This window comes from Castanea sativa, chromosome 12 (genome assembly GCF_040712315.1).
Source record: "Castanea sativa cultivar Marrone di Chiusa Pesio chromosome 12, ASM4071231v1".
Classification (NCBI taxonomy): Eukaryota; Viridiplantae; Streptophyta; class Magnoliopsida; order Fagales; family Fagaceae; genus Castanea; species Castanea sativa.
In genome coordinates, this window is record NC_134024.1 from 27,952,410 (window position 1) to 27,973,951 (window position 21,542).

The 21,542-nt window shown below is 35.8% G+C and overlaps 1 protein-coding gene and 1 pseudogene across 10 annotated transcripts; one reads left to right on the plus strand and one right to left on the minus strand.

Moving 5' to 3' along the window:
- Nucleotides 1-3,598, plus strand: part of LOC142620468 (amino-acid permease BAT1 homolog) — a 52,138-nt pseudogene extending 48,540 nt beyond the window's left edge.
- A 367-nt stretch (nucleotides 3,599-3,965) lies between these two features.
- On the minus strand, nucleotides 3,966-21,046 carry LOC142619714 (protein translocase subunit SECA2, chloroplastic). 10 transcript variants are annotated; one of them, XR_012841543.1, is made up of 33 exons: nucleotides 20,523-21,046; nucleotides 20,309-20,443; nucleotides 20,142-20,211; nucleotides 19,966-20,030; nucleotides 19,734-19,854; nucleotides 18,959-19,050; nucleotides 18,616-18,681; nucleotides 18,348-18,412; nucleotides 18,184-18,271; nucleotides 18,010-18,075; nucleotides 17,763-17,878; nucleotides 17,340-17,430; nucleotides 13,561-13,644; nucleotides 13,367-13,459; nucleotides 13,164-13,259; nucleotides 12,992-13,077; nucleotides 12,157-12,235; nucleotides 11,921-12,034; nucleotides 11,613-11,708; nucleotides 11,481-11,544; nucleotides 11,063-11,352; nucleotides 10,802-10,857; nucleotides 9,252-9,369; nucleotides 9,030-9,110; nucleotides 8,805-8,884; nucleotides 8,631-8,685; nucleotides 8,480-8,549; nucleotides 7,925-8,102; nucleotides 7,711-7,834; nucleotides 5,163-5,237; nucleotides 4,902-5,086; nucleotides 4,463-4,714; nucleotides 3,966-4,377 (listed from the first exon to the last, which is right to left on the minus strand). XR_012841543.1 is itself a non-coding variant. In XM_075792955.1 (31 exons), exons 1-31 carry the CDS (start codon nucleotides 20,706-20,708, stop codon nucleotides 4,925-4,927), a joined length of 3,162 nt encoding a protein of 1,053 aa, XP_075649070.1. In that variant the 5' UTR covers nucleotides 20,709-21,046; the 3' UTR covers nucleotides 4,740-4,924. The 10 variants fall into 10 exon arrangements, 5 of the variants coding, with proteins under 5 accessions (XP_075649070.1, XP_075649069.1, XP_075649068.1 ...); XR_012841542.1 differs by having other exon boundaries at nucleotides 7,925-8,114; XR_012841541.1 differs by having other exon boundaries at nucleotides 7,925-8,129.
- Between the last annotated feature and the right edge of the window lie 496 nt (nucleotides 21,047-21,542).

Genomic DNA, 21,542 nt, shown 5'->3' on the forward strand with positions numbered 1-21,542 from the left:
AAAAAAATTTCCAATGGTAAATTTGTTATTCTTCTACTATATGTAGATGATATGTTGATAGTAGGACCAGATGCAGGTGTGATTGGAAATTTGAAGGACTTGTTCAAGTCATTTGATATGAAAGACTTGGGTCCAGCAAGACAAATTTTGGGTATGCAGATTCTACATGACAGGAAAGCCAAGAAGCTATGGTTATCACAAAAGAAATATATTGAGCGGGTTCTTAAAGGTTCAATATGAAGCATGCCAAGCCAGTCAGTACACCTCTTGGTGCTCATTTCAAGCTAAGAAAGAAATCTTGTTCTTCATCCAAGAAAGAGAAAAAAGATATAGCGTCAACCATTTATTCCTCAATAGTTGGGAGTTTGATGTATGTTATGGTTTGCACACGACCAAATATTGCTCACGCAGTTGGTGTTGTCAATAGGTTCACAGTTAATCTTGGTAAAGATCACTGGGAAGCAGTGAAGTGGATTTTCAGGTATTTGAGAGGTAGTTCTAAATTGTGCTTGACTTTTGGTGATTCTAAACCAGTTTTGAAGGGTTATGTAGATACAGATTGGGTAAGTGACCTTAATGGTAGGAAATCTACAACGGGGTATTTATATTGCAAAGTGTGTTACCTTATCTACAACTAAGACTAAGTATATTGCAGCTAATGAAGCAGGTAAAGAGATGCTTTGGTTGAAACGGTTTCTTCAAGAACTAGGTTTGAAGCAAGATGGGTATGTAGTTAATTGTGATAGTCAAAGTGCTATAGAGTTGAGCAAAAATTCTATGTACCATTCACGCTCGAAGCACATTGAGGTGAGATACTATTGGTTAAGACTAGTTGTTGAATAACTGTTATTTGAATTAGAAAAGATTCACACAGATGAAAATCCAGCTGACATGTTGACCAAGGTTATGTCTAAACAAAAGCTAAAGCTTTGTGTCGGGTTGGCTGGCATGAATTCTAATTGAAGACTTGGGTTGAAGATCTCCTCCGTAATGTGTTGGAGGGGGAGATTGCTGGGTGCACGTGACACCCTTGGATTCCAACACACCTTTGTCAAAGCTCATTTATGAGCTTGTTTCAAAAGTCTTAAAAGCTAGCTCTTTCATTTATTGAGAAATGATCAAAGCATAGGAGAGGTCTGGCCTCTCTTAATGAAAGGTGATGCAAGGCGTGTAGGACACACTAAAGGAAAAGAAAAGAAGAAAAAAAAGAAACTAAGGCGATTCAGCCTTGAGGGAAGCTGAAGAAAACAGAGAGCCATTCGGCCATTTTTGTGTGAGTTCTAGAGTGAGCAAGAAACACAGAAAAGAGAGAGCTTCAACCTAAGAGTTGCAGTCCAAAAAGATAGAGAGAAACATAGTAAGAGTGTGAGAGAGTGAAAAAGAAAAAGGAGACTTTTTTCTTTGCTCAAGTTACACACAAGGAAGATAAATTGGTAAAGTTTTCATAGAGTTTTTGAGTGCTACAACCATGGACAATTGGAGTATTTAGAGGAAGACTTTGCTACTAGTTTTGTGGTGAGATTGTATTTACTCCTTGAGATTTATTTGTTGTATATCCAATTTATTGTGGACTCAAGTTTAGCATAAACTTGATAGTTGTAGTCTCTATTTCATAGTGGATATTTTTCAGAACTGTCTCGTGATTTTTCCCTCTAGATCGGAGGATTTCCCACGTAAGATTTGGTGTTCTTTTATGGATGTGTTTATGTGGTGCTTGCTGAAATTTGTTGTTTCCATAATATTGTTAATACTTGGTAGTTATATATTTTAATTCACACATAGACATAGAGGGGATTAGGATTTTTCCTCAACATTCATGTATGTTTCTAGTAGTTAGATCCTTTTCTTTTCTTTTCCTTTCTTTTGTTTTTTTTTATGTACTTTAGCAAAGATAATTTGAAGATGACTTGAGGTTGTAATTTCAATGCAGGATTTTAACTATTTATTTGATGTGAACAATGAGACAGCTGGTGCATTTATGCCAGCACAAATTCTTTATGATGCTTTCCATAGGAAGTTTAATAATCCGGCTGGAGCTATTGTGTTTCTATGTGTGCCCAAAATTGTCCCCGCTGCAATAGTGGGGTCACAATTTTTTGTATGCAGGGTTAAGCTCAATCCTACCAATAGAGGCCTCAAACAAGTATTAGTACTCCCCCTTAATTCCCTTGAGTATTCCAGCATATTCACTCTATCTATTTTCCTTACCTATTCACTCTTCTTCTCTCCAAAATATCCAACCCCCCTTACTCTGGCTTCCACACCTTCTTATAGCCCTTTGTTAGTGGGGTGGCTATCATTACCTTCTCCACTTACTCACACATTCCCATGCCCACCAGAATCCCAAGAGATCCTCACGAATTTAGAGGATTCTCTTTGAACTTGTTCCAAATGCCGGACAATGTTTGGTAGTGGTTCCCTTCCAGAACCATTAGTTCTCGGTGACCAATCTCATTGAAGCTGTGCACAGATTCCCTTTGTGGTCAAATTCCACCCCGCCGTCCTTTTAAGAACTCCTTGGGTATTGTCGCCTTTGATTCCTAATACACAGTCAGAGATCGAGCCCATTGTGATAAGGCCCGATGTTATCTCCCCCATGCGTATCGGGCTCATATCGCCTAACAGGCCTTGGGCTTCATGTTGGACTTTGTCTAGGCGAGCTGACTTGGCTCCTTGGGCCTAGCTCACCCACAATTTCTATGTATCATCTAGGTGTCATTCTTCTTTTGTGGACTTTCTATTAATACTAGTGCTGCTAGAGTAGTAAGTAAATCTCTCTATTAGAGGCTTGATAGTTTTTATTGAGTTTGGCTTACTACAAAGAATTGAATGTGACACAAACATGACACGTGCTCAAAATGACCGCGTTCTAGAGCACTAGAATCTAAAAATTACATAGACATGTCACATGTTAAAAAAAGAATATGTCCCTCTCATGTTTAATGCATCGGAGCACTATACAAAAGCTTCACTCAGATCTAGTTAGCCAAATTTTATAGTATTAATTCACAAGTCACAACTTACCCAATTTTTCCACAGCTGATCTTGAAGTCATTAAGGCAGTCCGAAGAGTTCATAAACAACTTGGCTTCTTCTATTCTTTCTAGGTTTATGCTCTATCGAGGGATGGAGGAATCCCATTTTCATCAATATGAAGAGTTCACCCAAAGCGTAAGGTTCCAACAAATGCTGTGTGGCTCTGTGCAGCTATCAGCATTATGCTTGGCCTGCCCATCTTGAAACTTGACACGTAGTTTACAATGCTATCGTTTCCCTAAGTATAATTGGATGGGTGGGAAGCTATGCTATCCCAATTTTCGCCAGGCTAGTCATGGCAGAGGAACATTTCAAACCAGGACCTTTCTATTTGGGTAAAGCAAGTAAGCCAATATGCTTGGTGGCCTTCGTGTGGATATGTTATACCTGCTCAATCATCTTATTGCCAACTACCTATCCCCTCCAATGGACAACTTTCAATTACGCACCAATAGCCGCCGTTGTACCTTCGACACTGATAATAAGTTGGTGGTTCTTGGATGCGAGAAAATGGTTCAAGGGACCAGTACAAGATTTAGAGCAACATCATGGAGACATTTGAAATTTTGAATGTATTTCAATTGCTAGGTTGATTAGATGTTGAGCCCCAGTATAAGAAGCACCTCCACTTTGTTTTTCGCTTTATTTCAGTTCAATCTTTTTTTGACTTATAAACCATACTGCGAAGTTAATTATGGGATCATGTGGGATCCCCTTTTTAATTTTTATTTTTCTTCTTATTTTAACCCTTTTTTTGGGGTTGGGGGTTTGGTTCTGAACATTCACTTATAGTCAATAAACACAACAATTTTTGGATAGGCAATTAGTTGAAGCTTATCTCAGATTCCAAGGCATAAATGCATGTTGAAAGTTTTACAGAATTGTATAAGGATAAAAGCCTGTGCGTGTGTATATGCAAGAAAACTATGGCAGACATCAAGGGCAGTTAACCTGCGTGAGACAGTAGCTTGCTTGAATAAAACTTTGACAAAGTCAATGCTGTAGTATTACACTAGAAAATGTACCAAACAGGTATGGTGAGGTCTGGCATGTGTTATTTTACAGCTGAAAAAAAGAAATATAAGTATGAAAAAATTGACAAGTTTTTGGCTAAAAACATAATTGCATAGGCTAAGTAATGTCTCACAAAAAAATTATGTCAATGATTTGTTGGCTTAATTTGGAGCCAGTCATGCACAGGATGCAGAGCTGCTTATGAAACCCCTTTCGGCAACACCATCATGGAAACCCTATGTCTTTGATTTTTTTTTTTTTTTTTTTTAAAGTATTTTGGCCATGTAGATCAAAATAATCGTGAACTCCTTTATGGCTTTTGTATTCCTGTCATCCCAAAAATAAAAATAAAAATCACCACAATTGCCTTCAATCTATATGCCCAAAATAAAATGACAATAAACTTTATTACCCAATATCCTGGTGCTGCAAAATCCCTGAAGTGTATGATGAAACTTGGTTTGAACATAGTTTGGAAGACAGACAAGAACGAGCAAGATGCATATGATGTATCTTGTAAATAAGCATTTACAAGATACATATGATGTATCTTGTAAATAAGCATTTACCAATCTGATGCAAACCACACAGAAGAACATCATCTGATCTCCTTATATTATCCTCCCAAGTTACACCATCACTAGGAGAACATCATCCTGCCAACCTAACAGGATCCATTTCACAGAGAGTGAACGAAAAGAGTTAGCATCCTTCAGTTCTTATTATAAGGAATCCAGCTGACAGTATTTTGGGACATATCCTAACAGACACATCGAGTTCACAACATCTTACAATAATTGCTATTTGAAAAAGAAAATAAACTTAAACATAAGCAGAATGCATATACATACAGCGTGAGAAGTATTCAACTTTCCTATAAAAATAATTCCTGGGACTCCATTGGGGATGACCAATATCCCAATAGGGTTTCTACAGTTAGCCTTCTAGTTGCACTGAGCATTGAGATGAAAAATCGACACCCATCAATTTTGTATTCTTCAAGAGGATTCCTGTGCCCAAAACTCCTTATATTCACCTGACAGAAAAGTTATGTAAGCGTTTGTGTACAAGAAATTCAATGAGATCCAGATTAACAGGCGCAAATATGTTACCGCTGAGCTAAGTCTGTTCATGTTTATTAGATGATCCCTCCAAAAACAATCTAGAGTCTTAACAAGAACTGCTCTCTGTAATTCAAAATGGAAAAAAAAATTAGGAAATGAAAAAAAAAGGGTAAAACTTCTTGAAGCAAGCAAAAGAAACAATCAGCAGCATTTCCAAGGGTAAACAGATCCCAAATGGAAAATAATATTATCTTTTATTTTCCCCTTTCCAGAAGTCATTGCATGAACTAAACCACTTAACTACTAATTGGCAAACAATAGTTCCCCATATTCATATCTCAATGGGTTTGGACAAAAAAGTGCAAAAACATGGGAATCTCTTTGCTAGTGTTTTGTTTATTAGTAACTATTGAGACAAGCACACCAATTGACTACTAAATTAGAACAAAATTTTCTTAGTGCTTCCTGCATTATTCTCTCTTGATTGGAAAAAGGGAGAATAATGCAGGAAGGGAGTTACTACATTGTAAGGGCAAAACTTCTAGATTTCACAAATTTTCTTAGTGCTTCCTGCTTCAACAATATATTGTAACAAGAACCTAGACTAGGTTTGGGCTGCTAACTAAGCTAGTCCTGATTTGGTCTTGAGTATGTATTTTGGGCTGGTGTGTTGCAGGCCTTGATATGTTAATGTGTGGACTAATGGGCTGACCCACATGTACCACTATTGTTCTAGCCTTAATCACTTTTTATTTTTTATTTTTTGGAAATCTGGAAATATCACATTCTATAAAACAGTTTATGACACCAAAAGGACTGTATTGGCCCAACAAGCTCTTCACAATCAGCTGCAATCAAAGCGGTAATAATGGAGGCAGCATAACACCAGTGGCAACAAGCAAGGTGACTCGCAGACTTAGACTTGTGGAAATCACCAGTGTCAATGCAACGAGGGAGGATCAATGTTCATGGAAGGTCAATCTGGGTCAAGGCAATTATGGTAGTACGACATGCTTGTGGCGACTTAGTCAACTTCCTAGCGCAATGACAACAACGGGATAAGGGTATACCAGTGGTAAGAGTTATTTTTTATGGGTGGATCTTGGGCTGTGGGATCAAATGTGTTTGTTAGTGGAAAGATCAGTACTTTGGATGGTGGCAGAGCTTTAAATCTTTTTTTTTTTTTTTTAAGCAGTTGATGGGTTGGGTTGCTTTGGAAATGACAACAGTAGCTGGAATGTCTATCAATGGTGTGGAGGTTTCAGGGATGATTAGGGTTCAACAGCAGTTGGATTTTCTAATTGTTACGGTTTTGGCTGTGACCAACAGTATGTGTGAAAATTACAAATCAAGTTTTGCTATAATACCAAAAAAAAAAAAAAAAAAAAAGCAAGGAGAAACCAACTCTGAAATTAAAGAACAGGAAAATAAATAAATAAATGAACCTAATTAGCTAATAGGACATAAAAATAAAAAAATAAAAAATATTTATATAATTTACCAATAAAGATATAATAGACTTCCAAAAATTAAATGTTCTTAGCGCTTCCCGTATCAGTGAATGCACATTAGAATTAGTAGAATTAACTTTTCAATTTAAAAATATCTTAGTAATATAAAGTTATTATTGTTTCATGTGAAACAAAAGTGCTCTAAATTGATAAGAAAAAATAATAAGGAAAATTAAAATAATAATGAAAATGAAAATAATAATAATAATGATAATAAAAAAATTATGTTGGTTAGCTAAATTTTTTGTATTCTCATTAATGAAATATACTACAACCTAAAATATTTTTGAATGGATGAGAGAGAGAGAGAGAGAGAAGCACAAACAATTTAAAATAAAGTAACCAAAAATATGTTAAACAAGGCAAACTTGGTCGTAATAGAAATGGTCATATACGGTTAATTGTTCCCCATTGCTTAATGTGGTGTCTTTGGAGGGAAATGAATAGTAGGTGTTTTGAAGATAATGAGAGATTCATACCAGAACTCAAGCTTTTTTTTCTTTAGGACTTTATTAGATTGGTTGGCTACTTTGCAAACCAATCATTCTCTTCCTTTCTTGATTTTTTTAATTCTTGTAATTTTTGCTGACCCCTTGTACACTCCTTGTGTACTAGGGTGTCCCTTTTTTGACATCAATAAAATTTATTACTTATCAAAAAAATATGTTAAACAATATGGTGTTTCTTTTCTTTCTGTTCTGTAAGATTAATTCTCTCAATAAATAGCTTCTAAATTATGTGAAAGCCATTTCTTGCGGTTAAAAAAAAAAGCAGTTGCCTCCTTTAAAAAAAGAGGGCAAGTATAAAGACAATGGCCAAAGTTCATTATGCTATAGCTTTACAACAAGAACTCCACTAGGTTGAGTAATTATAATTTATAATTTACAAGTCAAACTACTATCAACACTTTTTTATTTTTTGGGGGTAAGAAATCAAATTCATAATAATCACAAAAAGGGGCAACCCAAGTACAGAGAAGTATAAAAAGAATTAGTATCAACTCTTGTTAGCATAGTTCAATTTTCACAAAGAAACAGAGCTTTTATTCCATCAGAAAGAGAACATATAAGAAGAAAGTATCTTACCTCAATTTCCTTCACATACGCATCATCATAACCTGATTCTTCTATGACATTTAAATATGAAGCAATTAGAATATCTCCAAGGTACTTGCGAAGAAGATTAATTGTAGCTCGATACCTTCCATTCCTACATTATACATAATAGTGAGTCCAAGTCAAGAATTTGCATGTGCTTGTGTGTGTCTTCAATTGTAAGTAGATTATTAAGAGCCCTCACAGAGTCAAATCATCAGAGCAGATAGTGAGCCAACGTTTCAATGAAGAACTCTTCCTGCGTATTCCTCTAAAGGAATTTGAAGGTTTTGGCAAGTTTGGAAGGTAAAAGCTGTCGATGTCAATTGAACTAGAGTCATGTAGTTGTCCAAGGGATTTTAGCAATGCATCCTTAGTGATCCCTGCAAATGAGTCTTCAAAAATTCCATCTGTTGAGGATATATTTTAACAAAGCATACCATCATTGTAATTTGATAATTTAAAAAAAAAAAAAAAGGTGAAAATATCATTTTTGGTCCTTACATTTTGAGATCACTTCCAATTTGATCCCTACATTTTAGTAGTAGTCAATTTGGTCCCCCTTATTTTCAACTTGCAGTCAATTTCCATTAGTGAGTTGACGATAAGGACCAAATTACTGTAAGTTGAAAATAACATAAACCAAATTATCTGCTACCAAAATGTAGGGACAAAATTGATAGTGACCCCAAAATATAAGGACCAAAATGGTACAGTGCAAAGAAATCCAGGACCGAGTAATTGGTACAAATCAGCTCACCATCCAACAGCTTCCCAGCAATTGAGATGAATTCCTTCAAGAGCTTCCCCAAGCTCCAACTCCTTGGATGCTATCAAACACAAACAAGGCAATAAGTAAAATGAATCAGTGCACAGTAATATACAACATCCTATGACAGGATCCCAACTACCTTCAATGGATCAACATTCCCAAAAACAACTTCATCCACAACTGCCTGCATGTACCTATAAGATTGTTTTTAGAGGGGGGGAAAAACCATAAAAATAAAAATTCAACATTCAAAATGTGATCTAAAAGGACAGAGTAGCACAAATGGAATTACTAAAAACTAAAAGGCACTCACTGGAGAATGTATTGGGAACAACTTTCACTATCACCCGTTAAAATTAATTGCCTAAGGTCATAGACATGCTTTCTTTGCACCTGATATAAGAAAATCAAATTACTGATAGATGACTAGCACAAGTTTTTATTTAAATCTAATAAATATCAAAGATCTTTGCAGTGTAAAAGCAATTCATAGGAAAGGGTTGTACCTAAAATTTAGAAAAGGCACTTCCATGCATACCTCTAATACTTCATCAAACTCAACCAGGCTCTTTCTTATGCCAAAAAAGTACTTCTCCACATTGATTTGCAACGCCAAGAGCTATAAGTTTATGATAATCTATGTTAGCAATAAAAGGAAGACTCTAATCAAACACAAAACAGAATGCACAAATAATAAAAGAAAAAAAGCATACAAGAATGAGTGGATGAAAAGGATATCATGGAAAAATTAGACCATAACCTGCTTTACAATTGTTTCACCCTCAATTGGTACATCCTCATCATTTGTAATCTTAGATATAAGTCTCACTGCCCATTCAGTATCAAAATTAAACTTCTGAAACATCTCATCCTGCAAGCTGTTACATAAATATGTAGTATGAGACTTCAGCTAAGACAAGCACCTTACCAAAAAAAAGAATATCAGAAATCTGAAAAAGTTCATTTATTTGGTTCAACGTTCCATGTGGAATCTACAGCAAGGACAAAGTTATAAATTCTAGTGTTAGAAGTCCACTCCTTGAAAAACATTACACTTTAAAAATCACATAATTACCAAAAGATCGCAATAACAATATCATGATTCAACACATCAAAACTAACTTTTAGCCAAATGAAAAATGAGATAAAAGATAATATAGATTGGTGTAGCACTCCTTGTTTTATCAAAGCCATTTAATTTATATGGAAATGTCGAAGTTCACTCTCTGAAACTCATAGTTTCAATAATTTAATTATCTCCAATCTTCCAGCAGGCCACATGACCAGCTCACTTCAACATCTACACCTAACTTATCTTTCTCCAACATATAAACGTATGAAGGTTCCTTATTCTTAGTTCATAATTTGACTCCATTCAGCAAATCAGACTGAACAGATAACTAATTCATAACAAAATAATATTCGCAATGGTAAATTCACTGACTTGACTCAAAGGAATAAGAAAACTTAGAGCATATATGGGAAATGCAGTACCGACTACCAAAAACTGCATTTGATCCTGCCCCTATAGATCTTACAAGTTTCTATTTAACTTTTGTTAAGTATTATCTTACAAGTTTCACCTTCTTCATTTTGGTTTATAAATTTATTGAAAATTATCATTTGTTTTCTCTTCTGAAACTCATCATATTTGATACAGTTAGATTTTAAATATCTATATACAATGCATATATGTTTATATTCCATTATTCCTCCCTTTTGTGCCGTGTAGAATTAAGAGAGAGAATAACATTCCCAAAACATCCACCCAGCCCACCTTCCCCTTCTGCTCAAAAAAGAAAAGGAAAAATAAAAAGAATAAAAGTTGAACAACACATATCCAAGCCTAACCACACAAGTGTACGATTATTTTCGCTGCAAGAAACCAATTGAAGTTTGTCTAACCACAGCCTATTCAACCAGACGTGCTTATTACTTCCAAAATGAAAGGAGAGATCAATTATAAGTCCACACAGAATCACCCAAGAACCAAGGCTATAAGGAATAATATGGCCCTCAAACTTAGTTAGTCCAGATTTAATGCTTCAGTCTTGATAACTAGCATAGCTTTGAACAAATGGGATTTAAGAATTTGAACCCCTTTCAACTCAGAGCAGATTTATTTCCTTTTTTAGTACCTGTTGTTCAATACTGAAAAGGAAATGAGCAGAAGCAGAAATCATTTTGAGTTCTATATTATAATAGCTGACTAAAGCCATTTAGATTTACAGATAGCTAAAAAACTTTCCTCTCCATTTTTCTTTGTCTCAGCTATTTACAGACGCCAAATACCATTGAACAGTATACTACCTCACCATAAACCGTGTTGATCCAGGATCCCCTTGCCTTCCAGCTCTTCCACGAAGCTATTTAAAAGCATCACCATTTATGGATCAGAACCATGTCTAAATTGGAGTACATAACAAAGAACCACAAATTTTATTTTTTTCAAAGGAGTGAATAAATGAAGGAAAATTACCCAATGGGGGGCTCAACCCAAGTACAGAGGGAGGAGCCTTAGAAGCTAAAATGTTGTCTTACACTGAAACCATCATGCAATTAAGGGCTCACCTGGTTATCTATTCTACGTGATTCATGCAAGGATGTGCCAATCACATGAAGACCCCCTATTTTTTTCACCTCATACCCCTCACGTGAACAGTGGACTTCACAATCCTTCAGAACTGACAGATAAGCTAGTGCTATAGTAGGGCCAAGAGGGTACATCTCAGACTCTTCATCAACAAGCTTTTCTATATCTTTCAAATTAATTGATTGACTCATTTCCACAGCTTCCAAGATCAAAGTTTTTGCCTTTCGATAGGTCCAGCTCTTACCCTCACTTTTGCATACATATTTAGCTGGGTGATTCACATAGAAATGAACAGAAAACATCAATTATATATACACATACTTCAAAGAAAAATACAACAGAAAATTCATCCAAAATGAGCTTGGAATAAAATATTTCAAGTGTGAGGTCACAAACCCATTAGGGCTGCCTTGGCAAGCAGAGCCAATGATGATGATTTAACCTTTATCTTTGACAATACCTATACCAAAAGATTGATTAAACACAGAATTTATTGTTTAGCAGCACTTAGAGACCACAATGGATCACCTTTTGTGAAATTTCCCCACCATCAACTTCAGCATTAGGAGCTTCTCGTGTTAAAGCTGAAAGTAACTGGTCCTCTATAATTTCTTTTGCAAGCATCTTACATATCACAACAGAAACGACAGGAAGTCCTGCTCATTGTCAAAGTGATACTCCAAACAAGAAAATATCAAAGTAATCAAAGTAATCAAACTAAAAATATACATTCATATGCATTATCAGTTCATCTTAACTTACCCAGTAGTCATGATAGGATATATTCTTTAAATTGAAAGTTGGAGGTATAGAAGTAATCTAACAAGAACACCTACCTTTGGATTTCCTCCTAGTATTATATCAGTGCCTCTACCAGCCATATTTGTGGAAATGGTTATGGCATTTTTTTGCCCTGCCTGGGCAACAATCTCAGCCTCCTTACCAGCATACTGATTTAATTAATTTAAAAAAAAAAAAAAAAAAAAAAAAAAAAAAAAAAAAACCATCCAATGAGCAAGAGACAAATTGTGCATTCAATGGTAAGGTCAAAATGAGTAAAATATTAACAAACCTTGGGCCGTGCATTCAGGACATTGTGGGGTATATTCCATTCCCTCAGCAGATCAGACAAATGTTCAGAATTTTCCACACTGCACCAAGAAAATAAGAGCTCTTAGTCATATATCAGCTGCCTCTGAAACCTCCAAAAGATAATATTACTAAGAAGATGCATATCAGGTAAGATATTTCAGTATTCAAACTAAACCAAGGTGATTGACATCAAACGGCACCAACGCAAAAATAAATCAATCACTAACTTAACTTGATGGGCGTAAAGGAAATAACTAATAGTATTAAATTACAATAAATGACAAAGTCATGTTCATCCCTTTGTAAATCATAATCTGAAAGGTATGCATTCATATTCCAAAACAAGTTACCACATCAAAATAGTGCATGGAATGCTTTGCTTTTCCTTCCTCCATATATTACTATCAAGGAAGGATCTGCTCATGCAATTTTCTTTCTAATGATTAATTTATCATTCAAAACAAGCCATTTCAAGATTAAACTTCATAGCACCATAGGAATATTAACCTTAGCCTACTTGGTACTGGTGGAAGGGCTTCATGAGGATAAACTGATATACATACTCTTATTGCTCTGACAATTTTTCATCATCAATATTTCATTGCCATTATGCATAGAGGAGCCAGATTTCTATAAAGTTTATGTCCTTGCACAAATAAGTGCAACAGCAAGAAACATCCAACATACTGTAAGAAGTCAAGTTATGAACTAACAAACATTAGGATGTAAAATAGAGGCAGATTAAATTAGTCACAGACAAAGTGTAGTGCAAGATTGTTAAAACAAGTATGTTGACAAGCAAACCAGAGATTTACCTAGTCGTTCCAACTAAAACAGGACGACCCAGTCTAAACATGTATGCAACTTCTTGACGAACATGATCCCATTTTCCACGAGCAGTCTAAAAATAGCACAACTCAAGTCATTAGTCAAGTTGAAATAAAGAAAACCTAAAACAAAATCAAGAATAAATATCGAATTCCCTACAGCAAAAGCTTGGATGGGTAAATCTTTACGAATATTTGGAAGATTGGTGGGCACTTCAATAACTGGTATCTGGAACATTTTCAAAAACTCTTTTTCCTGCAATAATAACTCTTTTTGTGAGAAATGCATTGCAAAAATATAGCAAAGCATTAAATTCAAAATATAGTTAATTACAATGTCAAAATCCATATTAACATCCATACCTCTGTTTTTGCAGTCCCAGTCATCCCTGACAGCTTTGGGTAAAGCTTAAAGAGTGATTGATATGTGATTTGAGCCACAATAACTGAATCAGCCTAACAAGTGTAAAAATTGACACTTTGAATCAGATAAGTTCAACGCAATCAAAAAAATATGCAGAACAAACTTCATAACCTAATGTTAAACATCAAGATACCTGAATCTTCAGACCTTCTTTAGCCTCTACAGCCTGATGAATCCCCTCAGACCATCTCCTTTTCTCTTCCACTCTGCCTGTCAGCTGCATATGTTTTTTTTTTAAATGGCCAATCCATTAACAATAAGCATCTTTCAAAACAACATGATTTAATCCCACAAAAGATGTGTGTGTATTATAATAGGCTTAAGTTACAACTAGTGCAACTCTTATATTTCACAATTATTCTTAGTATAACTATTAGTTAATGTAACAACAAAATTTGATTTTTTTTTTTATAAGTAATAAATTTTATTGATATCAAAAAAGGGACACCCTAGTACTCAGGGAGTGTACAAGGGGTCAACAAAAATTACAAGAATCAAGAAAGGAAGAGAATGATTGGTTTCGCAAAGTAGCCAACCAATCTAATAAAGTCCTAAAGAAAAAAAGCTTGAGGCCTGGTATGGATCTCTCATTATTTTCAAAACACCTACTATTATTTTCCCTCCAAAGACACCACATTATGCAATGGGGAACAATTAACCATATATGACCATTTTTATGACGACCAAATTTGTCTTGCCAGCAAGCTAGAAGCCCCACAACAAATTGCGGCATAACCCAGCTTACTCCAAATAAACTCAAATCCATAGCAACCGAACAGTGAAGAAATAGATGGTCAATTGATTCACCGTTACACTTGCACATATAACACAAATCCAATATCCAAACCTTCCTTTTACGTAAATTGTCAATCATCAAGAATTTCCCTAAAGCACCAATCCAAACAAAGAACACCACTCGAGAAGGAATCTTCCGCTTCCAAATACTTTTCCATGGAAAACAACCATCATTAGAGCCCACTAGAAGACTATAATAATAACCCCTTATTTCTATCTAGTTTCCAACACATCTTATCCTCACCAAACCCCTATAATGTAGCACCATATATGGTATCCATAAAGCTCGACATAGCCTCTAATTCCCGAGCATGAACACCCCTAAAAAAATTTACATCCCAGAAAAGGACTCCATTAGTGGACTTCATAAGCCCTGCCACACTTGCTTTCTTATCTCGGCAAAATCTAAACAATTTAGGGTAGGTAACTGCAAGAGATGTCTTCCCACACCAATGGTCTTGCCAAAACTTCACCATTGACCCATCACCAATATCATATAGATTATAATGTGAAAAAGAAGGCCATCCCTTACTAATATTTTTCCACAAACCAACACCATATGGACCATAAACAGATCTGGTACACTAGCCACCCCATTCACATCCATATTTCACCTCTATCACTCACCTCCAAAGGGCATCCCTTTCAATCCCAAATCTCCATAGCCACTTTCCAAGCAAAGCATCATTAAAAAGTCTTACCTTCCTTATCCCCAAGCCACCCAACAAAGGAGTACAAACAGTAGCCCATCTAACCAGGTGAAATTTAGGCTCATTACCTAGCCCACCCCATAGAAAATTCCGTAGAATTCTCTATACGATTGGCCACAGCAATAGGTATAGGAAATAATGATAGAAAATAAGTAGGTAAATTAGATAAAGTGCTTTTGATTAAAGTGACTATACCTCCCAAGCCACCCGACAAAGGAGGAGTACAAACACTAGCCCATTTAAACAGGTGAAATTTGGGCTCATCACCAAGCCCACCCCATAGGAAATTCCGTTGAAGTTTCTCAATACAATTAGCCACAACAGCAGGTATAGGAAATAATAATAGAAAATAAGTAGGTAAATTAGATAAAGTTCTTTTAATTAAAATGACTCTACCTCCATTGGATAAGTACAAACGTTTCATCCTGCTAATCTCTTTTCCATCTTCTCCAAAATCAGGTTCCATATTGTCTTATCCTTAATTTAGCACCAAAAGGAAGACCCAAATATTGGAAGAGTACCTTGCTTACAGCCAAGGACATTCAACAATAACTCACTATTCTGCACCCCTCCTATAGGAACCAATTCTGACTTGCCTAGATCTATTTTTAGACCAAAAACCGCCTCAAACCAAATAAGCACCATATGGAGAATCAAAAAATCTGATCCAAATCTACATCACAAAAAATCAAGGTGTCATTCGCAAATAGGAGATGAGACACCACCAAGGATCTTCCCTCTAAATTTCCCACACAAAAGCCCGACATACGACTTTCATGGACAGCTTTATCTAACATTCTTCCAAGGACTTCCATGACCAAGACAAACAACAAAGGAGATAGAGGATCACCTTGTCTCAACCCTCTAGTACTCTCAAAAACTCCCCACAAGGGGAACCATTAATCAAAATAGAGAACTGAACTGTAGATAGACAAAAGAAAATCCACCGCCTCCACTTAGCAGAGAACCAATTTCGTTCTAGCAACTGCATAAGAAAACCCCAATTTACATGATCAAAAGCCTTCTCAACATCTAGTTTGCAAAGTAACCCTGGCAACCCAATCTTCAAACTACTGTCAAGGCATTCATTAGCAATTAGAATAGGGTTGAAAATTTTCCTATTCCTCACAAAAGCATTCTGTGAAGTTGAAATGATCTCTTCCATGACCATGCATAGTCGAATGGCCAAGACCAGCACCTAATCATGACTGTTATAAAAGAAGGTTTTGGAACCTCCGGACATAATTGGACATGGTTATCTAGTCTGCCATCCACCCAAAATTCCTTCCCCTTAAAATGAACTGATATGGTTATAAACATCATGCTATAAGAAGTATGAGCTCCCTTTGTTTAAAATTACACAGTTTTTCTATCTCCATGGTATTGTCTAAAACTGCTTACAGGTCCTTTTTTTTGGATTTTTTAGAATTCAAATCCTAGACGTCACCATTGGAAACACCACTATGAATCATTTTCCTCAAGCAAGTCCAGAACTTGAACTATACCCCTATTGAATGGTATCTGTCAGTGTCCTCATACAAGAGCCCTCATTTTGTGCTTAACGACATAACATATACTTAAATCATTGCATCTGTAACAACTTCCAAAGGTCAAGTGTTCCTTTGATTTGGAAAAATTAAAAACATGTGCATATATTTTGTTTTATAAGTAAAGAAAATAAACCGTGTGCATATTTTGTTTATGGTATATACATGATCTCTTTGCTCTACAAGATATTTCTCAACTTCAACTCTAATTAATTTCCTTCTCATTTTCCTCAAAACTAGGGGAGCCCTTAGTCATTCATTGATGCTTAAGCCTAACTCATTTGCTGTCCTTAATATCCAATTTCAGATATTTTCCATCTACTTACTCATAAAATATGGGTTCAGTCCCCAGTGGAGTTGATTTTAATATCTTACTTATACAAAAAAAAAAAAAAAAAAAAAAACTTAATCATAAATATGATTAGCTGATTGTAGACGATAAAAATATCATAGATTTACATATCGCTGATGTAAGTCTAAGGAAATTGGCGAGAAAAAATATAAATAGAAAATTTTATCTTTCAAATTGCTGGGATGAGCAGAGAGTATGCAGATTTCAGTTAAGTGGATTGGGATTCTTAATCACTCTTCTTTGTAATCTTTTAATAAGTGCTCTGCTTTGTAATTTTCTTACTATTGACATCAAAACTCACTAAATCAATACTTGTCATAGCATAAGCCAGCATTATTTGGGCATAACATGCATTGACTTTTATTGTATAACAGTTACAATAACCATAACTCAAAATACATAAAGCACAAATATAAAAATACAAATCAGAACAAAAGAAGAGAAGCAAATTATCTGATAAAGGAACATTCTTAGAGAATTAAAATGCACAAATACAAATAAGTAATACCTCATTGATTATGAGAGCCTTCCCATCTCTAACAATGTATTGAACATCTCGCCGATAGAACTCTTTAGCCTTCAAAGCATTCATCACAAACCTGTGATAACTCAGTACTAACTAGTAAGTTGAAAGTTGAATCAAAACAACTCAATATTGCTGATTTTAAATTGAACAAAATAACTAGTAAGTTCAAACAACTCAATATTCACTTCAATCACTGGAGGATTGTAAATCAAAGAAAATAAGAGTTGTTGAAACTTCCCAGGGAAAGAAAAAGGTTGGTTTGTAGTTACTTGAAAGAACAAGCTAAAAAGAGAATAATAGAGAAAGATACAAGCGAACATAAGACAGGAGTTAATGTTGGTCTACACAAACTTTGTCACAACCAGTAATAATATCACATTGACAACATAAGCAAGAGATGCTGACCTAGCCCAAGGATCATTTTCATCCCATAAGTCATTTGTTTCAAGAGCAGTCTCGGCAAGCGCAATCCCTTCCTCAGTTAACTCCACCGAATTATCTTTAAGCTCCACATTGTAATGCTGTCAACAGAATTGTTTTTAGAGAGCAGTTTGGTTTACATAAACCATGATGAATCCAAATTACAAGAGTCTTCTGAACTGCCCAAGGACAATAAATTTGTCACTTAACCAAACAAAAAGACTGGACTCACAAGGCCCTGCACAAGCAGCTCAGCTATTTTAGCAGCAACTGGATATCGTGCAGCATCTTTACTAGCCTGATATACAGAAAAGGAAGGATATTCTGTTAACAAAATAATGCGACAAATTTGACTATTGTCGATTCTTATTTTTAGATAACCAACACTAAAAATATAGGACGTCACCTCCCCACTGATTAACAAAGGATTTCTTCCTTCATCTATAAGGACTGAGTCAACTTCATCAACTATCGCAAAATGAAATGGCTTTGGCCTGTTCCAAAGAAAAATATTGCTAAGAGTCCAATAACATGAATAAAGATGAACTTCAATTAATTTTATGAAAATACCATCTCATCACAAGTTGTCCACTATTTCCAGCAAGATTGTCGCGCAGATAGTCAAAACCAAGTTCCTGATGACATTTAGAACAACAAAAAAAGCAGTAACAAAAAATAAATAAATAAATAAAGCACATAATAGTCATTATTCAAATGTATGAGGACAATTTTAAATAACTGCAAAAAGCCATAAAAGACCAGCATCAAGCATCAAAGTACTACTTTTTTTAGATAAGTACAAGTATCAATGTACTACACAAAAGAGGAAACTACTTACTGAATTGTTGGTGTATGTTATATCACATCGATAGTTGAATCTTCGCTCTTCGGCTGTCATACCCCTCTATATACACAAGCAACCACAGATCAAATCTCTGTTAAGCTGCAGGATAGATGTGTGTTTGAGTGGTGATCTACACCTATCTTCATTGTATACAAAATAAATTTACTGGAAGTCAGGAGGCCCAGCCCTTATGTCCCCAACATTACATCAGAAGGACCCAGGTACTAGGCTACTAGCCAAGCTTAGCCCCGTACTTGAAAATTTACAGATACTCAGGCAATTATCTTTTCTTTCTTTCTTCTCTCTTTTTTTTTTGGCTGGATTCACGGGCAATTACCTGAATTAGACCCACAGAAAGACCTAAGAAACGATGAACACGACCCATCCATTCAGCATCACGTTGAGCTAAATAATCATTAACGGTTACCACTGTAGAGAGAGAGAGAGAGAGAGAGAGAGGAAGAACAACAGGATAAATACGGCATATAGACAACAAACAAATTCATCAAAATTAAGTAAAGAAAGGACCTTGTGCACCACCAATCCTACTAAAGCTTTGAAGTACTCACAATATTGTGTTTTTTTAATTGGTGAGTTATACACCCAGTGAGTTTTGAACCCACAATCATACCCTCCACCTTGGTCTTACAAGGGTAGGAGGTGTTATTTTAGATAGAGCTCAATGTGCAAAATAAATCATTTTATACAAGACTTTAACAAATAGAATTTAAACAAACTACGAAGAAGTTTAGTACCTATAGAAAAAGACACACAAAGCACCTCTTATGTCATAGGTCTTATCCTTTCATATGATATTATTCTAATTAGTATGCTCTTACATTTTTCAGAATATCATGAACTCACTCATACATGCTCTTGGCATTCTCAACCTCAACAATGACATATATATATTTGGACCTTCAAGTATTTTTCATAGATTCTCCTCTCCCAAAATTTTCTTACAAATTATATATGATAGCTGTTCAGGAGCCTAGTATCAACTAAATCTAAAACTATGCTCTATTAACCGATGTAGTAATTTCCCATAAAATTTTCTCATTTGTCATAGAAACTAAAACCATGTAGCGAACAAGTTATGAGAGACCACATACCATGAACACCCTCACCAGTCAGGGCATTAAGATACGCTGCTAGTGTGGACACCAATGTCTTTCCCTCCCCCGTTTTCATCTCAGCAATAGACCCATCATGAAGCACTGCTCCACCAATAATCTATTATCGACATTTGCAACATGTAATGAGCTCAATTTTGTATTTTAAGTGAATAAGCAGCAGTAAAATTTGTGTATGCATATGTGTATACAAGACTAACAAGAGAGATACCTGGACATCAAAATGGCGCATTCCTAGTTTCCTCCTCGCCGCTTCACGAACAACAGCAAATGCCTCTGAAAAGATCACAATCAAACAAACATAAACATTATAAAATTAACAAAAGCATTATTCAAGGTTCTAAACGTTCGAAATTGAAACAGAAAAACAGATAGTTCAAGTTCCACCAGCTTGTATATCGGCAAGTGTCTCCCCTTGCCTTAACCGGCGACGAAACTCCACAGTTTTCGCAGTCAGCTATAAAAGCAAACACAAACAAAAACCTTTATACAAAAAATGCACTCTCCCAAAATTAAAACTGCAGCAAAGAGAAAAAGAACTCAAACCCAGAAACCTGTTCATCAGAGAGACTCTGAATCTTCGGCTCAAGAGCATTCACAGAGTTCACTAGACGGTAATAGTCACGCACAACCCAGTGATTTAAGCTCGTAAAATCACTCCAAGTCTTAGTAACACGACCCAAATGATCCTAAAAAAACAAAAAGTAATGTAATTGCACACAGAAACATTTTGTCAAACAGATGGTGGGCATTAAAATAAAATACAACCTTTAAGACCGCAGAGGTTGGTTTAGGTGCCAAACGACATCGTTGCAGCCGAAATGAAGAAGAAGAAGGAGGAGGAAGTAGAGTGAGAAAGGGTTTGGTAAGAGAAAAAGTGGTGGTGGATGGTTGGGGAGGTTTTGGTTTTGGAGAGAGGAAAGATGGGTTTAAGAAAGCAGGAACAGTGGCCATGTGGTGTGGAAGGTTGTTCTTCGTTATGGGTGCGCTTCGATGGGGCTAATAAGCTTAAAAGCCAGTATTCATCAATGGGTGCTTTGCTTTTTACATGTACGAGTTTTTGTATAAATGGGTTTGGGAGTTTATTTGAGTAGAAGTATTTTTTGTTGAAAGCTTGTGTGTTTTTTCTCTTTTCTTTGGGAAGGGTTTAAGAATATTTGAGGGTTTTGGGCAAAAAGCTAATGTAATATCAGCATCAGTTCACCATGGACTACAGAGTACATTACTTTACAGAGTACAACTCGCGTCGAGTGTGATTCACAGAGAGAGCTACCGGCGAAGCGCGAAGGCAGTTACTCGTTTTGTTTTTACTTAGGAAAATTCTTATAGTTTACATTTGTAAGGTAAGATTTAAATCGTACTCCTTTCTCTTTTTTCTTTTTACAACCGAGTTTTTCGAATATTTACTTATTCTTCCGCTCAACAGGTTATTATAAAGAGAACTTCCTTGAGGCAGCCCCAAAATGCTAGCAAAAGATCTCATAAATATTTATGAGGACTTAAAAATCACTTAGTCATAATATTATACGCATATATTTAATCTAAAATGTAAGATTTACATTAATAGTGTAGCGTATACCTATAATTACTGTGGGGAGTAAAAAGACCATGATGGGAATATGGGCCGTTGGGCTATGCTAAGGAAGGCCGACCTGCTCTTGGGTTTAGGACTTGTTAGTACTTCGGGTCGGCCCATGCGCCGAGGGTCCGAGGATCCAGCCGAGGTGATTTTCCCCTCGGACTGACACCGAAAAACCCGGGACTTCATGGTAAAGGTTAGGGAATGAC